This window comes from Scyliorhinus canicula, chromosome 25 (genome assembly GCF_902713615.1).
Source record: "Scyliorhinus canicula chromosome 25, sScyCan1.1, whole genome shotgun sequence".
Lineage (NCBI taxonomy): Eukaryota > Metazoa > Chordata > Chondrichthyes > Carcharhiniformes > Scyliorhinidae > Scyliorhinus > Scyliorhinus canicula.
Genome location: NC_052170.1, coordinates 14115078 through 14133018, shown reverse-complemented (window position 1 = coordinate 14133018; position 17941 = coordinate 14115078). Strand labels below are relative to the sequence as shown.

At 53.0% G+C, this 17941-nt stretch overlaps 1 protein-coding gene across 1 annotated transcript; it reads left to right on the top strand.

The window, feature by feature from the left end:
• Positions 1-645: 645 nt before the first annotated feature.
• LOC119957255 lies at positions 646-4353 on the top strand. The gene has a single exon (XM_038785103.1). The coding sequence runs from the start codon at positions 654-656 to the stop codon at positions 2517-2519; it is 1866 nt and encodes a 621-aa protein (XP_038641031.1). The 5' UTR covers positions 646-653; the 3' UTR covers positions 2520-4353.
• Positions 4354-17941: the final 13588 nt, after the last annotated feature.

The window sequence follows — 17941 nt, the reverse complement described above, 5'->3', positions numbered from 1 at the left end:
CATTTATGACAGAGATGAGGAGACATTTCCTCACCCAGGCAATGGTCGGCCTGTTGAATTCACTACCACAGGATGTAGTTGAGGCCAAACTAGAAGCAGCTAGATATCAGACTTGGAGCGGAAGGGGGGTCAAAGGTTATGGGGAGAAAGCAGGATTAGGCTATTGAGCTGGATGATCAGCTGCGATCATAATGAATGGTGGAGCAGGCTCCAAGGGCCGAATGGCCTCCTGCTCCTATTTTCCATGTCCTGTATTTCACAGTTGATCCTGATTCTGTCCTCGCCCCGTGTCCACGTTCCCTAATATCCCAGCAGTCGGACTGGAAAGTAATTGGGACCTGGCTGATTTCCGAACTTGTTTTTTTTTTAATTTCTCAAATTCGAATTCCGTAAATGGAGTCATTCCCAATCGATCCCTCTCATTTATTCTCTTTTGGTGGTTGGATGCGGAATATATGAATAAATATTAAAGTCGATGTGTTTTGTGTTCCTTCTAGGCCGATTCTAAGGACTTGGCATCATTTCAAAATGGCGGCACATATCAGCCTCAGAATTGAGTCTTAGAACCACCGGAAGAGGACTTGGGATATTTCAGCCAGCACGCTTGCTCCCCCCCCCCCCCCCCCCCCCCCCCCCTCCCTCCCCCCAACACAATGGAATCCGGCTATTACTCAGAGATGGAGAACGTGGGCTCGGCAACGCTCTCCCTCCCGGAGGCCCTCAGCCCTTACCACGAAGGCTTGTCCCAAAGAACCAGAACGTCGAAAGGCCGGCCCAGCAACTCCGGCCGGAGGAAGCGCGAGTTTATCTCGGACGAGAAGAAAGACGCCAGCTACTGGGAGAAGAGGCGCAAGAACAACGAAGCCGCCAAGAGGTCCCGGGAGAAGAGGAGGATCAGTGACCTGGTCTTGGAGAATCGGGTCGTGGCTCTCAACGAGGAGAACGTCAGGCTCAAGTCGGAGCTGCTGGCCTTGAAGCTGAGGTTTGGGTTGATCACGGCTGCCGCGTACACCGAAAAGAGTCGGCAGTTGGCGCGGACCTCGGTGAGCTCTTATTACAGCAGCTACTCAAACAGCCCTGCCGTGCTCCTCAACTCTGATTCCTCCGAGGCTGAACACTCGAGTCGAGGGAGTGGATTCATGCCCTTGAGCAAATATTCCCCCCGGGGCTCCCTCTCCGACATTTCAGACGGTTCGTCCAGCACCGGGGACAGCCCAGGGCCTGCCAGTCACGAGGAGGTCAAGCAGGATGAGGGTTCAATGGACAGGGACCTGATGAAGGAGGTTATGAGTGTGCAGGTCACCTGCAGAGGAGGCGAGGCCACATCTTTGCTGAGGAGCTGTGATGACATTGAATTCCTAAATTACAAGGAGCCAGTGAAGTATAACCTCGTGCCCCGAGACATTATTCAGTACAGGGCCCAAGGCTGTGGGGAAGTTGTTCAAGCCCATGCTGCCCAACTGGAGGACTTTTATCCTGCTTCTGCTGTGCCTCAAGCTAGCCAGACAGCCCACACCAACCAGGAGGTAGGTTACACACAGTTAATGCAACACATCGTCTCGGCTAAGTCACTCGCTGTCAGTGGGCTACCGCCTTCCTCGATTGGCGTCGCTCAACAGTCCGCTCATGAGCTTCCAGAGGCCGCGATGCAGAAGGTACAGGCCCACCCACTGCCGAAGGAGTCTGTTATTGAGGTTTTGAAGAAGTCTCCTTTTGAACATTCAACCATCGGGTCATTTGGTACGACGGAAGATGCACATCCCCTGCCTCCTGCCGTCAAGGATGAGGAGCTGGAGCAATCCGGGTTGCAAAGTCCCAACGGCGGGGTTCCTCGATTCTCCAGCTCCCGTTGTTGCCTGACAGAGAGGCGGGAGCTGACGGACTGCCCCTTCACCCCGTGCTCGGTTATTGAGGCGCCGCGCGTGTCTGACCAAGGCGCGATCGCGCCCTCCAGCCTGGGCCTGGAGAAGATGGCGGACGGTATCCTGTCCGAGGGTTCGGACAGCGAGAGTCCAGAGAAAGTCGACAGCCTGGGTTACGAGGCGGCCGCCCAGTCCGGCAGGCAGCAGGAGGTCAGGAGGACGGCCCTTCCGCACAAACTGCGCCTGAAAGTAAGAGCACTGCTCGCGAGCGAGCAGCAAGCCCACGGCCAGGACCATTCGCAGCCAGTTATTGAGCCAGGACCCGCCCTGCACAAACACGACCATAGTTTCCATCAAAACCCCAGCCTTGGTGGGTGCATCACGAGGAATTTCATCTCCGTCGCCGACAAGGGTGACCCCTGGAGAACATCTGGACTCCTAGACATTAACGCATTGCCCTGTCAGCCGGGGCGATTAAATAACTTTGAGCAATGCGTTCCCACTCAGACCAGCAGCCACCAAAGTGCGCCAACCAGCTCGGGCCTCCGCACTGCCAACGTGGCGTGCTTCACGGCCTTTGAGCGGATTTCTGTGCAATCAACTGAGAACCAGTCTCTCCACGAGAGAAATCATTTGGCCAGCCCCACTGAAGGATGAGGGACACGGGGAAACACTATCGTGAAGATGTGGACAGTAATTGGTCAGAACGACTGAGGCAGGCGTAGCCCAACACTGGAGTTGACGAGTTGCGTCCAGATTCTTCGATGTTTCCGGGACTGGTCCAAGTCGATCACCAGGACGCAGCCGGGCATAAACAAGGTTGCCCTGAGATTACCGTCTCGCCAACCAATGGACCAGGACGGGCCTGTATCCCTCTGGTCCATCGGAATGGGTCGAGAACCAAAAGAACAGTCAATATCTAATGTGGCGAGACCCCACGCCCATGGGTCGATGTTGCAATTCTGGCCCACCTTTCACTGCCACGTGGGGGCTCGTCTCGATTGGTTGCCCTCTCTCTCTCTCTCTTGTTTTTGAATTGGAAAGTTGTAACGGTTTTTATTACGTGTTTTCTCAGCGAGTAGAAGTAGAAATAGCCCCCCCCCCCCCCCCCCACGCCTTGTTTAGCCACCGTGAAATGGTTGCCCCTGCCCCTGGCCTCACCATTTCATCTTCCTGAGCCTCAGTCTCCAGCTGACGACAGTCTGAAACAGATCAACGTTTCACAGCGCAGAAAGAGGCCACTGCGGCCCTTTGTTTGTCCATCTGTAGGCCCCAGACCCTCAGCTGATACAGAACAACAGGGGTGGGACCAGTGTGGTCGGCTGACCATCGCTCGGCAGGTCAGGCAGAACCCTGTAGAGCGAGATCGATAGAGAGACGCGTTGATATTCGAGGCTGATGACCATTGAAAGCCTAAGCTCCAAACGCAAGTTTTGAGCCGGCGCAGATCTGATGGGCTGAATGGTCGCCTCGGCACCCTAACTTTTCTACGGAAGCTGCACCCAGATTTTGCCACTTCCTGCATCCAACAATCCCACACCGTTCGAGTGCAGACTTGGCCGACAAGTTCTGCTGTCATCCGACTTGTAGGTTTGTACAATCACGGAATAGTTACAGGACACGGTAGAGGCCTTACCTGTGCTGACGTCGCTGCAACATCCAGTCCCAATCCGCCATCTTTCCCCGTAGCCGTGGCAACTTTGTTTCCCTTCAGATAATTATCCAATTTCCCCCTTTTTCAAAACCACAATTTGATCTGCTTCCACCGCCCTTCGAAAGGTGCAACGCGGACTAACCACTTTCAGTGCGTGCGTGTGTTAAAAAAGATGGCTTCTTTAGCCAACCATCTTAAACAGGTGTCCTCTATAATCTCGATCTTTACACGAACGAACGGTACATTGTTCCCTCATAACTAGTCTCTCCAGGCACCCCCCCCCCCCCCCCCCCCATCTCAATCAAACTTCCTCTCATTCTTTCCCTTCTCCAGGGAGAACATTCCCAGCTTCTCCGCATCTATCCACGTCACTGAAGTTCCTCAACCCTTGAACAATATTTGGAAATCTTTTCGGCGTCCTCTCTCGAAAGCTTCACCCTTCCCCCCCCTTCCCAAAACGTGATGGCCAGAGTGAGACATTTACTGCAATGTTTTATGCAGATTTTCAGAACTTTTTTGCACACTTTAGTATCTTCTGGGATTGGTGTTCACTGAAACATGGCTGACTAGGAGGAGCTCTTGTCTTCCCAAGCCCCAAAGGTCAAAGGTTAGAATTTGGACTCCACTACTTCTGGTTCCCTCCTTCCCCCCCCAGAACCGCCTACTTTAGATCAAACTGCAGTAGTGAAAACTCCAGTAGTTCTCCGGCGGCACAGTGCTTAGCACTTCTGCCTCACCGCGCCAGGGTCCTGGGTTCGATTCCGACCTCGGGTGACTGTCTGTCTGTGCGGAGTCTGCACGTTCTCCCCCCGTGTCTTCGTGGGTTTCCTCCGGGTGCTCCGGTTTCCTCCCACTGTCCAAAGATGTGCAGGTTAGGTGGATTGGCCGCGCTAAATTGCCCGAGGTTGGGGTTATGGGGATAGGGTGGGGGAGTGGACCTAGGTGGGGGCGCTCTTTCAGAGGGTCAGTACAGACTTGATAGGCCGAATGGCCTCCTCCTGCACTGTAGGGACCCTATGCTGTGCAGTAATGTTACAGTGTGCGGAAATGGAGTCTTGCGCTATAGTGAGTGCTGCACAATCGGCAGTGTGCTGAAGACCTGATACATCAGTGATAGCAACGACATTGGGTGCAAATTGTGGGCACGTTTTCAGCAATGTTGTTTTTGCTTTAGGTGCTCAATTTTTCACTCGAGTGCATTTGCATATTGCTGAATGTAAGGTTGTCCAAGAGCCTGTAGCAGAGTGGCGCAGTGGTTAGCACTGCTGCCTCATGACGCCGAGGACCCAGGTTCAATCCCTGCCCCGGGTCACTAACCATGTGGAGTTTGCACATTCTCCCCGTGCCTGCCTGGGAAATGAAATGAAGATCGCTTATTGTCACAAGTAGGCTTCAAATGAAGTTACTGTGAAAACCCCCTAGTCGCCACATTCCGGCGCCTGTTCGGGGAGGCAGGTACGGCAATTGAACCGTGCTGCTGGCCTGCCTTGGTCTGCTTTAAAAGCCAGCTATTTAGCCCAGTGTGCTAAACCAGCCCCTCCCCCACCACCCAAAGATGTGCAGGCTCGGTGGATTGGCCACGCTAAATTGCCCCTTAATTGGAAAAAAAAATGTGGTACGTTAAATTTAAAATAAAAGATTGTCAAGGAGCCATCCCATACAGACTGGTGCTTCCACGCTAATATCTCGACATTAGAATCTGTTACTCGGTCTATTTAAGAGTGGCAACTAGGTGCAGTTTGATTAATGCCGCTGAACATGTGTTTAATCACAACAATGAAACATTTTTAATTAGAATGTCTCGACCACGTGTAAGAAACCCAATTTTAAATAACTCAAGGTTAACGTTAAAAAAAAATCTATCCAGAACTAGTTTCAATGATGTGTGAGCCTTCACTTTCTTAGGAGTTTTTAAAAAAAAGTTTAGGCTTTGGGGCAGTGGTAGGCCACTCGGCCGTTCGAGCCTGCTCTCGCCTTCGATGAGATAATGGCTGACCTGATTTGCGGTCTCAATTCCACCTTCTAGTCTGCTACCCCTCCCCCATAACCTTTGACTTTCTTGAAGCCTGCCTAACCCGTCTAACTTTTAAGCAGTGCGACTATCCTCTTGTACGTCTTACTACCAACTGGCGGAAGTCTTGAATCACACGATAGATCTCTATCGCCACCAGCTGGTTGGAGGTCGCATTGCTAACTATATACAGAATTGTGCACGGGCATATCACCACACTCCTTTGGATTGTGGGGGTGAAAACCACGCAGAATGTGCAAACTCCACACAGACAGTGACCTGGGGCCGAGATCTAATCCGGGTCCTCAGCGCCGCGAGGCAGCAGTGCTAACCACTGTGCCGCCCTACCTTGATTAAACTTAATGACCCAGCTTCCACTGCTCTCTGGGGGAGAGAATTCTACAGATAAATGAGCCTCTCGAGAGAAACCATTTCGAACCATAGAACAATAGAGTTCCTCCAGCACAGAGGGAGGCCATTCGGCCCATCGAGCCTGCACCGACCCTCTGAAAGAGTACCCTACGTTTTCGAGTGGCCAATCCACCTAACCTGCACATCTTTAGACTCTGCCTTATAAGGGAGGCCTCTTATCTTTTAAACTGTGTGCCCCTCACTCTAGTCCCCCCTCAGAAGAGGAGACATCCTCCTGGTGTCCAGCTCATCAATCCCCCTCAGGATGCATGTTCTCCCCCCCCCCCCCCCCCCCCCGTGTCTGCGTGGGTTTCCTCCGGGTGCTCCGGTTTCCTCCCACAGTCCAAAGATGTGCAGTTTGGGCGGATTGGCCATGATCAATGTGCGGGGTTACAGGGGTAGGGCGGGGAATGGGCCTGGGTAGAGTGCTTTTTCGGAGGGTCCGTGCCGACTCGATGGGCTGAATGGTCTCCTTCTGCACTGTAGGAATTCAATGGATCCTATGGAATTACATCATCCTTATTCTTCTAAAGTCAAATGGATAAAGGCCCTACCTTTTGAACCTTTCTTCATAAAACAACCAGACATTAGTCAATTAAACACTCTCTGAATTTCTTCTCGTGCAATTATATCCTTTCTCAAACGAGGAGACCAAACTCTACACACTGCTCTATACAATGCTCTCACTAAGGCCTTATACAGCTTCAACAAAACCTCTGTACTTCGATATTCCAATCCCCTTGCAATAAACACCAACATTGCATTTACCTTCCTCATCACTTGCTGCATCTGCGTACTAACTTTTCCTGATTCATGTACCAGGACACTCGGATCCCTCTGTACCACAGAGTTCTGTAGTCTCTCCATTTAAATAAAACTCTGCCTGTCTGTTCTTCCTGCCAAACTGGACAAGTTCACATTTCCCACGTTTTACTCCATCTGCCAAATCTTTTCCCACTCTCTTAACCTGTCTAAGAAATTAAAGTCGCCATAGCAACCGCAGACCATAGGTTGCTCTGCCTTTTTGAGAGCGAGCTGACTGGCGATGGCTTAACCTGAGGGTCACCACACGTCAAGCGAGGGGCAACGTTGAAAGGACAGGGCCTTCATGAATTACCTCAGCCGGTACAGGAATTGAACCCGCGCTGTTGCCATCGCTCTGCATCGCAAGCCAGCTGTCCAGCCGTCTGAGTTAACCTTCCCATAATCCCTGTGTCCAACTCTATACCTCTTCTTGACAACTTACTTTCCTGCTTATTTTGGTGTCATCAGCAAATTTGTCTACCATACAGTCAGCCCCTTCATTCAAATCATATCTAAATAAATAATTGACCTTTGTGGTACTCACTAGTTACAGCTTGCCAATCTGAAAAAGACCCATTTACCCCTCCTCGCTGCTTCCTGTGAGCTAACTAATCGGTTATCCAGGATAATATGCCCTGAACTATGAACTCGTATTTTGTGTAATATCCTTTGGTGTGACATCTTATCAAACACCTTTTGGAAATCTAAGTACACCACATCCACAGGTTCCCCTTTAACAATCTTGCTTCGTCAAAGACCTCTAATAAATTAGTTAAATGTGATTTTTCTTTCTCCAAGCCACGTTGACACTGCCTGATCCCATTATGATCTTCCACGTATCCTGCCTTAACCCCCTCAGGAATGGATTTTCTCTGACAGATGTTAGACTAATTGGCCTATTTTCTCCTCTCTGTCTCCCTACATTCTTGAATAAAGGTGCTACATTTGCAGTTTTCCAATCCTCGGGGACCTTTTTGGAATCTAATGAACTTTGGAGGAGTATAACCACTGACTTTGCCATCTCTGCTGCCAATTCTTTTAAGAGCCTAGGATGCAGACCATCTGCTCCTGGGGACTTGTCAACCTTTAGATCCAATGGTTATTGCAGTAGCGTTACCCTGACGATGGTGATTTAAAAAAAAATTAAAGTCCCTCCTTCCCCTTTTGATTTTCAAACATCTATTCGTATCCTTCCCTTTTTTCTTAAAAAGGAGCAACTTAACTTTTAAGAGCCTCCTTGTAGACCAACCTAGTGCCAAACGGCGATGACAGTGTTTCGGCCTGCAGGTCAGTTTTGTGGGCAGGTCCAGCCTTGAGCACCATGCTTGTGTTTTTTCTTTTTAAACAAACGCAAAAAGATTGCAGAAGCTCAATTTGCGCTGGGCGTAACTTGCGCTTGAGATTCCTCGGTCTTTGATTGATCTGGTTTGACTGACTTTGGACAAATTGAGTAGAGCCCAATGGAAGTTCCCCTGTCTGTTATTGTGTCAACTGTATTGTAATTCTGGATGTTTGTTGCACATTTTGGAGCAGGGAGGCTGTAGCTGTGCTGGCTCGATTAATCTGATCTCGTTGGTCTGAGCCATGTTCAGCGATCATTAAAAAAAAAATAATAATTTAAAAGAAAAATAATAATTTTGAGGCGATGATGCGGGAGCTGAAGACATCCAGATCTCGGCTGATTTGGGCCACGACTCATGACCTTGTGACAGATCATGTGTGCCGATGTTGAGGTCAGGAGCACCCTGCCTCTGTGAATCATCTTTTCCCATCATTGCAATAAAAGGCACTGATTGACAATTCAAAAATCATCAATGCTTCCAAGTTACTAGGCACATATCCTAGAGTTTTGAGTTGTGAAAGTGTGTATGTACAGTGAACCTACGTTTGCACTGAAGGAGCACCATCCCCTTCCATGGACAAGGAAAATGGTAAAATAAGAACAATTTTGTTCCCACTTTCGGATCAAATGTACGCAATGATCGACTTATTTTTGGCACTGGGTTTTGATCCCTACGAACAGGCTCAAATTGAATTATAAGGCTTTCCCCAGAGGCCAGCCTGTCAGAATGGGCCTAGTTCCGTAGGCACAGCTCTACCTCCAGCCCCTCCTCAAAGTGGGCCCTTCTCGTGCTTCTTCCAGCCAGGCCCAATATTGAACGTTGGCGATGCCATCCAGTCACGGATGGGCATTGCCGCCAGGCCGACGCCCGTACATTCGTCCTTTCGAGTGGGGCTCTCCGCAGCGGGGAGATCGGGAGCAGAGGTTTCTTTTCCCCGGTCTACCAGCCCGCGGAGATCAATGGCTTAGTTTACACTGCACCCAGAGGTTTGGACCCCGCGAGCTGACGGGCTCCCCTCGCCGCAAGGCCCGGAAGGCAGTCCCAAGTGTGAGCGCCCCCAGTGAGGCTAGAACCCAACCAGCCTTAGACGGTCGTGACATCCACAATAAGCTCCGACCCTAGTCAGCCCAAGGGTTAGTGCCTCTTTGAATAAGCGTGCCCTGTGCATCAGTCACCTATATGTTGTACTGTAAATATTGACACGGTTCATGTATTTATAACAGGGAGAAATGACCTAATATTTCATGTTTGTGTTAATTGTAAAGCTTCTTTCGTTCAGAAACTTGACGATGAATGTTTTTTTTTACTGTCTGTTGTATAATATGTAAAGAGCCGTCATGTGCATGTTGTATAGCTTTGTATTTTCACTTTGTTCTCAAAATAACACTGTAAAAGAGGAAGAATGACTGGCTTAAAGTTTATTCAGAGTGAGGGGAAGGGGGGATGATTTGACGAATTGATCGAGGATGAGCCCCCCCCCTCCCACAGGGTGGTACCAAGAGAGGGCTGGAGGCCTTGCCTTTGATGAGCCCTGTTAAAGTGGCTCGGGCAGAAATCCGAAAGGCTTTGGTGAGGAGCAAGTTCACCTGGTGTCCTTCCGTCCTTTAACTCGCCGACAAACGATTGTCGAGTGTAGTTTGGCTGGGTGAGCGCTGAATTGCTCGGTCATTGGGTGTGGGCGTCGCTGGCTGGGTTAGCGGTTGTTGCCCATCCCTAATTGCCCCGGGAACTGAGGTGGCTCTCTGGGCCATTTCGGAGGGCAGTTAAGCTCAATGGCATTGCTGTGTGTCTGGAGTCACGTGTAGGCCAGACCGGCTCAGGAGGCAGATTTTCTTCCCTAAAGGGACGTTAGCGAACCAGATTTTTTTTTTTTTTTTGAAGGACAATGGCTTCATGGTTATCGTTAGACTTCTAATTCCAGCTTTTTATTGAATTCAAATTTCAGCTTCTTATTGATTTCAAATTTCACCGTGGGCCAATGTGGGATTCGAACCCAGGTCCCCATTGCATTGTTGGGCTTCTGGAATACTAGCCCAGCGACAATGCCACTACCTCCACCCCCCCCAATCACAGCTGTGGTTTAAACCCTGTCCCACAGAATGGAGCACTACTTTGACAAAAAGTTGGGGGCGTTATTCCCGTCTCTCCGTCGACATTCACTAAACAAACCGATGCTACGGTGACTTCGCGGGTGGTGGGATCTTGCTGTGCCCAAATCGGCCGCCGCGGCGTCTCCCAACGTCACGGCACTAGCTGCGCTTAGTCACGCTGTAAAAACATTTGGAGACACGATATAAACTCGAGCTCCTTCTGCAGGGCAGGGTTTGAACTGTCGACCTCCACACACAGACACACACACACACATGCGCGGGCGGTACGGCGTCCCATCCGCCGAGCAGGCCAGTAAGCGAGCCCGACAGTTCGCGTGGCGTCGGCAGTTTGAAAAGGAGCCAGCGGCCGCCGATTTAAATTGGGACGCTTTCAGCTAAACCTTCTAGAAAACCAGGTCACTAAACTGGGTCAGGGCCTGAGAGGAATGGATCGAGAGCCAGCCAAAGACACGGCAATAAAGACAAAGGGACTCTCAGACTCCGGATCATCGACCAGCAGCGGAAGTGACTGATTCACGGTTGTTCAGTGGGGTGGGATGGGACTGGGTAAACCTCTCCGTTCCCATGTGCACTCTCTCTTGTGCAACACCAGCCCGTGGAATGGAAATAAAAGGTGTGTTAATTTTGTGGAAATGTTTGGCATAGCAGGCACTCCAGAGATCATGTGATTAAGGGGAAGGGATCTTTCCTGTGTGTTTATGAGGGCCGTGACCTCGGACCTCGGCCTGTTCCTGGTTCGCAGAGTTCTTTTGCACCTGGTATCGCCCGCAGATCTAAAAAAAAAACACACAAACTGATCTTTACGTCTAATCTCTGGAAATGTTTTGTGTAACTTTCAACGGACACGGCTGCCTTTGTTCACGTTTTGAACCAGGAGGAGAGGTTAGGAGTGCTCAGGAGAGATGCTCTTTATTCAAAGTTGCCCCACCCCTGCCCCTCCCGATCATTCCGGTTGAATGGCTCGGGAGGTGCATTGGTTCAGTTCCCGGGATGGGAGAGTTGTCCGACGATGAGGGGTTGAGTAAATTGGAGTTTGGAAGGATAAGAGGTGATCTGGGTGGAAGGTGAAGGATCCTGAAGGACTTGTTCCTTCAGTATTTCCCACAGAGTATGGATTGTACTCCAGCAGCCTGTGCTTGCAAAACCCCAAGCCAAGGGGTGAATTCTGTATTTGGGAGATCGTGGGCTGGATTCTCCGATTTTGGGGCTAAGTTCCGACGCCAGCGTGGGAATTGTGGCATTTTGCGACGGCAAATGCGGCACCGAACCCTCACCGATCCTGGGACCAGTAAGGGGTTAGCAGCTGTGCCGGGTAAAACTCTGGGCGGCCACGGCCAAGTGGCTGGAGAATGGCCGGGTCCACGTCCGCGCAGGCGCACGGCGACGACCTGCAGTGATTGCGCCGTAAAACATGGTGACGGCCGTGCGTGGATCCAAGTTGCAAATAATGTTCCCCTCCAATCCCCCCCAGCCCTCGCGGAAGCCCCCTCCGGTCAGCAACATGGCTACTGGCCGACTATGGCAGCCGCCACACTGTGGGTTCCTGACCATTGAGGCCACACGTCCCCGCGAGGTCAGGAACTTGGCCCATCGGGGGAGGGCCTTCCAATAACGTGCCAACGCCGTTCCAACGGCACGTGGCGCACGATGTGATGACACCATTTTGGAGGGGGCGGAGTATAGGAAAACGGCACCAAACTGGCATCGAAAGGGATTCTCCGGCCGATCGGCAATTATGATATCGGCGTCGGGTAACGGAGAATTCCATCAAAGGCAAGTGGTTCTCCCACTTCAGGAGAATTGCAACTGGTTTACATTTCCTCAGGAGCGCAATTTCCTATCCCATGCCATGCAAATATATGCATGGCGAGGAAATGGAGGGAGTGCCGTGGTCAGCCCCGACCCCGGGACCCGTGTAACAAGGAGACCCCCCCCCCTCCCAGGGAAACCCCCCAGGGACCTGTATAATAGGGAGACCCCCCCCCTCCCAGGGACCTGTGTAATAGGGAGACCCCCCAAGGGACCCGTATAATAGGGAGACCCCCCCCTCCCAGGGACCTGTGTAATAGGGAGACCCCCTCCCCCCCCCGAGGGGCGTGTAATAGGGAGACCCCCTCCCCCCCCCCCGGGACCTGTGTACTAGGGAGACCCCCCGGGACCTGTGTAATAGGGAGACCCCCCCATGGACCTGTGTAACAGGGAGACCCCCCCATGGACCTGTGTAATAGGAAGACCCCCCCCACAGGGACCTGTGTAATAGGGAGACCCCCCCAAAGGGACCTGTGTAATAGGAAGACCCTCCCCCCAGGGACCTGTGTAATAGGAAGACCCCTCCCCCCACAGGGACCTGTGTAATAGGGAGACCCCCCATGGACCTGTGTAATAGGGAGACCCCCCCCCCCACAGGGACCTGTGTAATAGGGAGACCCCCCCCCCCCCCCAGGGACCTGTGTAATAGGAAGACCCCCCCCCCCACAGGGACCTGTGTAATAGGAAGACCCCCCCCATGGACCTGTGTAATAGGAAGACCCCCCCCAGGGACCTGTGTAATAGGAAGACCCCCCCCCCACAGGGACCTGTGCAATAGGGAGATTCCCCCCCCCATAGGGACCTGTGTAATAGGAAGACCCCCCCCCAGGGACCTGTGTAATAGGAAGACCCCCCCCCCCACAGGGACCTGTGTAATAGGAAGACCCCCCCCAAAGGGACCTGTGTAATAGGAAGACCCCCCCCCCCCCCCAGGGCCCTGTGTAATAGGAAGACCCCCCCCCCCCCACAGGGACCTGTGTAATAGGGAGACCCCCCATGGACCTGTGTAATAGGAAGACCCCCCCCCCAAAGGGACCTGTGTAATAGGAAGACCCCCCCAGGGACCTAATAGGAAGGCCCCCCCCCCCACAGGGACCTGTGTAATAGGGAGACCCCCCCATGGACCTGTGTAATAGGAAGACCCCCCCCCCCCCCCACAGGGACCTGTGTAATAGGGAGACCCCCCCCCATAGGGACCTTTGTAATAGGAAGACCCCCCCCCCCCCAGGGACCTGTGTAATAGGAAGACCCCCCCCACAGGGACCTGTGTAATAGGAAGACCCCCCCCAAAGGGACCTGTGTAATAGGAAGACCCCCCCCAGGGCCCTGTGTAATAGGAAGACCCCCCCCCCCACAGGGACCTGTGTAATAGGGAGACCCCCCCATGGACCTGTGTAATAGGAAGACCCCCCCCCCAAAGGGACCTGTGTAATAGGAAGACCCCCCCAGGGACCTAATAGGAAGACCCCCCCCCACAGGGACCTGTGTAATAGGGAGACCCCCCCATGGACCTGTGTAATAGGAAGACCCCCCCCACAGGGACCTGTGTAATAGGGAGACCCCCCCCCAAAGGGACCTGTGTAATAGGAAGACCCCCCCCAGGGACCTGTGTAATAGGAAGACCCCCCCCCCCCCCCACAGGGACCTGAGTAATAGGAAGACCCCCCCCCAGGGACCTGTGCAATAGGGAGACCCCCCCCCAAGGAGGCTCCCTAACTATGGCGACCCCCTAACAAAAATTACCCCCCTCCCCAGAGACCCCCTTCTACTCCCTCCCCAGGAGACCCCTGTTTGGAAGCTAAAGGGCTGTCTGGCCAGGGGCAATGAGTAAACGTACAGCAGTAACGCTTACCTGGAGGCTCCACATGTGGGAACAGGGAACAGAAAATCCCACCACCCCCTTCCCCATTTCTTATCCAAACCACCTCCTGTTGTGTCAACCTTGATTCTTTGTGTCCCGGGACCTCCCAATATTCTGCTCTTGGCGCCTTTTGCTCGTTAAGACTTTGCCATATTCCGACACTGGAGGTACGGGGCTAAACTACGCTCCGTAAAGTCTTCCCTCGACCGGCTGAAGCATTGCCGCGGAGAAAGCAAGTGGGAGCCATAGGTTACAGCAAATAATCCAGCTCCCCACGCACGTAAGCAACATGGTGGATGCATGTCAGTGCCTGCGTGACGCTCAGTATCTCGTCAAAATTCATTTGGCTTTCTATCCTCTCCACCTCCCCTCCCTCCCCCCCCCCCCCTCCCCTAACCCAACCCCCTTCTTCACCTCCTGAAGCGTATCTGACTCCCACACCCCACGAGGCACAGACGTGGTAAAACTTACCAGGTGTCCTTCAATGGCTCCTAACATCTAACCATTTGGAGGGCACGAGAAAGCTGATGAGTTGAAGCCCCCCCCCCCCCCCCCCCCCACCTCCCGAGTGCCATTCCTTTTAAAGAAAGTACACCCCCACTCCTGTAACCTCCACTGCCCCCTCCCCCCCCCCCCCCCTACACTGGGCAGGAACACATGGTAGAGGGCCCCACATCCCTCCCCTCCATACTGTCAGCTTTGGGCTCAACAACAGGGAGCACAGTCATGGGAACTAGACCCAGAATCCAGGCTGACACACCACTGGGGAATCGAGATTTTGCTTCCCAGATGCTGAACCCCTCCCCCACCCCTCGTAAAGAATCCTAAGGCAACGCTAGCCTGGGCCTGTTGGGTTTTGCATTTCTGAATGCTCTCTCTGTGTGCTCTTAACCTTTATGGTTCAGACAGCCCACAGGGCGGGAAATCCATAACCATAACCCAGCAAGAGTATAATCAGGAACCAAGAGCAGAAGCCAATGATGGGGCCCTTGGGGATTTGGTCATTGAGAGACCCCATTCGCATTCTCACTCAACCCCTTGAGTATCCCAAGGGTTATTCTCCCCGTTTCGTGCCATATAACTTGGTTACCCGGGATGGTCCCTGGTTTGCAAGGGCCTCAGGAGGTGGCGCCGGCTACTGAAGACCCTGAGCTGCAGGAAGAGGGGCGGGGCAACGTGCACTTGGAGGAGGCGGTTGCCTCCAATGTCTTCACTCAAGGGTGGATGGGGCATCTCGGCCGTCGCTGCCCCAGAGGCAGGAGGAGTGGTGGCAATCGAGCGCGTCGACTCGTCGGGGGGTGGGGTGTGAGAGACCCGACAATAAAGTGAGATAATCCAATCCGAAGGATGCCACACGAAGAGTGGCCAATTAACGGGCCGGCTCGGGCACGTCAGCTCATTCTGGATTAGCCAGTTGGACGGAGGCAGTCAGTCAAAATGGCCGCCTGCCGCACTAGTGACTATGAGCTGAGTCGTGACTCTGTAAAGGAAACCTGGCCCCAATAAACCCTTTCCTCGGGACACTGCTGCATGAGTATTACTACACCTTGTTATATTGTTAGATTTTATCGTGAGGCGACAGGAGCTAATTGTTATGTGAAATATCTATCCTGGGGTGCCACATTCAGCGCTGCATTGCAATCATGTGCTGAGGTCTCAGTCTACCAGCCACCCTCACAGCTGAAAAAAATACAATTCCCCCATTCTGAGTCTAAAGTGATGGTTTCTAACTTACAGGAATCAGAAGAGGTAACCCGCCCACCTCTGCGTCGCGGTCCCCGATCGCCTGGCAGGGTCGGGAACATGGCCGCCTGTTGCGACAGCTGAAATGAAGAATTGGGTGTGAGGTGAAGCGGTCCCCTTGTGCTAATATAGCGCAGCCTGACCTCCAGGCCACTCGGGCTCTCATTACAATTTATTCTTGTTTCAAAACAAGCGTTGCTGTTCGAACAGAAATAGGTCACCCCGTTTCAGCTTGGCACCGTGCCAGCTGTCTGTGAACATGGGGCTGTAATTAAAGCAGGTTTCAGCTGCCAACTGCTTGGGAACGATGGTGCATTCCAGGCCCTAATCTTCCATCCACCTGGAGGTTCGATTCTTTCCCCTTTTCTTGCCATCTTCAAACTCTCTCTTGTTTCTCTGCCACATTCTGTCTCTCCCCCCCCCCCCCCCCCCCCCCCCCATCTCTGAGTCTTCATAGACTCCCTGCAGTACAGAAGGAGGCCATTCGGCCCATCGGGTCTGCACCGACCCTCTGAAAGAGCACCCCACCTAGGCCCACTCACCCCACCCCATCCTTGTAATCCCATCCAACAACTAAGGGGCAATTTAGCGTGGTCAATCCACCCAACTGGGGCGGCACAGGAGTACAGTGATTAGCACTGTTGCTTCACAGCGGCAGAGCCCCGGGATCGATTCCCAGCTTCTCTGTCCGGCCCTTTCGGCCGGCCAGTTTGACATTCCCATTGCAAACCCATTCACCTCATCCCCTTTAACCTTTGCAAGCTGCGGCTCCGAATGTCTGTACCAGCTCCGAAAATAACCCCAGGTTCGATTCAGGATCGATTCCCTGTCTGTGTGGAGTCTGCACGTTCCCCCCGTGTCTGCGTGAGTTTCCTCCCACAAGTCCCGAAAGACGTGCTGGTTCGGTGAATTGGACATTCTGAATTCTCCCTCTGTGTACCCGAACAGGCGCTGGAGTGTGGCAACTAGGGGCTTTTCACAGTAACTTCATTGCAGTGTTAATGTAAGCCTACTTGTGACAATAATAAAGATTATAGATTATTATAACCACATCTTTGGGCTGTGGGAGGAAACCGGAGCACCCGGAGGAAACCCACGCAGACACGGGGGGGAACGTGCAAACTCCACACAGAAATCGAACCTGGGTCCCTGGCGCTGTGAGGCAGCAGTGTTAACTGTGCCACTGTGCCACCCCATATGGGGTTCAGTCTCTTTGCCCATTTCTCACCCTTTTACACCTTGGTCATTATCTGCTTCTCAATACTGGCAAGGGCGACCTTCGACAGATTTTAAAAATAATTTGTTCAGGGGATGTGTGGCATCGCCGGCTGGGCAATCATCGGTTGCCCATCCCTAATTGCCCTTGAACTTAGTGGTTTGTTCAGAGGGGCATTTAGGAGTCCAACCACATTGCTATGTGGGTCTGGAGTCACATGTAGGCCAGACCAGGTAAAGACGGCAGACTTCCTTCCCTAAAAGACATTAGTGAACCAGGGCCGGGATTCTCCCCTACCCGGCGGGGCGGGGGTTCCCGGCGTACGGGAGTGGTGTGAACCACTCCGGCGTCGGGTCTCCCCAAAGGTGTGGAATTCTCCGCACCTTTAGGGGCTAGGCCCGCGCCGGAGTGGTTGGCGCCCCACCGACCGACGCGAGTGGCCTTTGGCACCCCGCCGACCGGCGTGAGTCCACGCATGCGCCGGAGTGTCAGCGGCCGCTGACGTCACCCCGCGCACACGCGGTGGAGGGGGTCTCTTCCGCCTCAGTGGGCCCCGATCGCGGGCCAGGCCACCGTGGGGGCACCCCCCGGGGTCAGATCGTCCTGCGCCCCCCCCCCAGGACCCCGGGGCCCACTCGCGCCGCCAATCCCGCCGGCACCAGGGGTTGTTTAAACCACGTCGGCGGGAGAGGCCTGACAGCGACGGGACTTCGGCCCATCGCGGGCCGGAGAATCGCTGTGGGGGCCCGCCGACCGGCGCAGCGCGATTCCCACCCCCGCCGATTCCCGGGTGGCGGAGAATTCCGGCCCAGATGTTTTTTTTACAACACTCAACAATGGTTTCATGATCATGGTAGAGTGTTAATTCCAGATTATTCATTGAATTCAAATTTTGCCATCTGCCGTGTTGGGATTTGGATCCAGGTCCAAAGAGTATTTATCCTGTGCCTTCTATCTTCTGTCTGTTATCGAGTCCAGTCCCTTACTCTCTCTGTGCAAATAATCTCTGTCCAGCCCTGAGTGAACTTTCGGCCGGCCAGTTTGACATTCCCATTGCAAACTCATTCACCTCATCCCCTTTAACCTTTACAAGCCGCGGAAACATGTCTGTACCAG

What these genes read in the sequence shown, in the direction of transcription:
- LOC119957255 (XM_038785103.1), top strand. Translation starts at nt 654, where the DNA reads ATGGAATCCGGCTATTACTCAGAGATGGAGAACGTGGGCTCGGCAACG.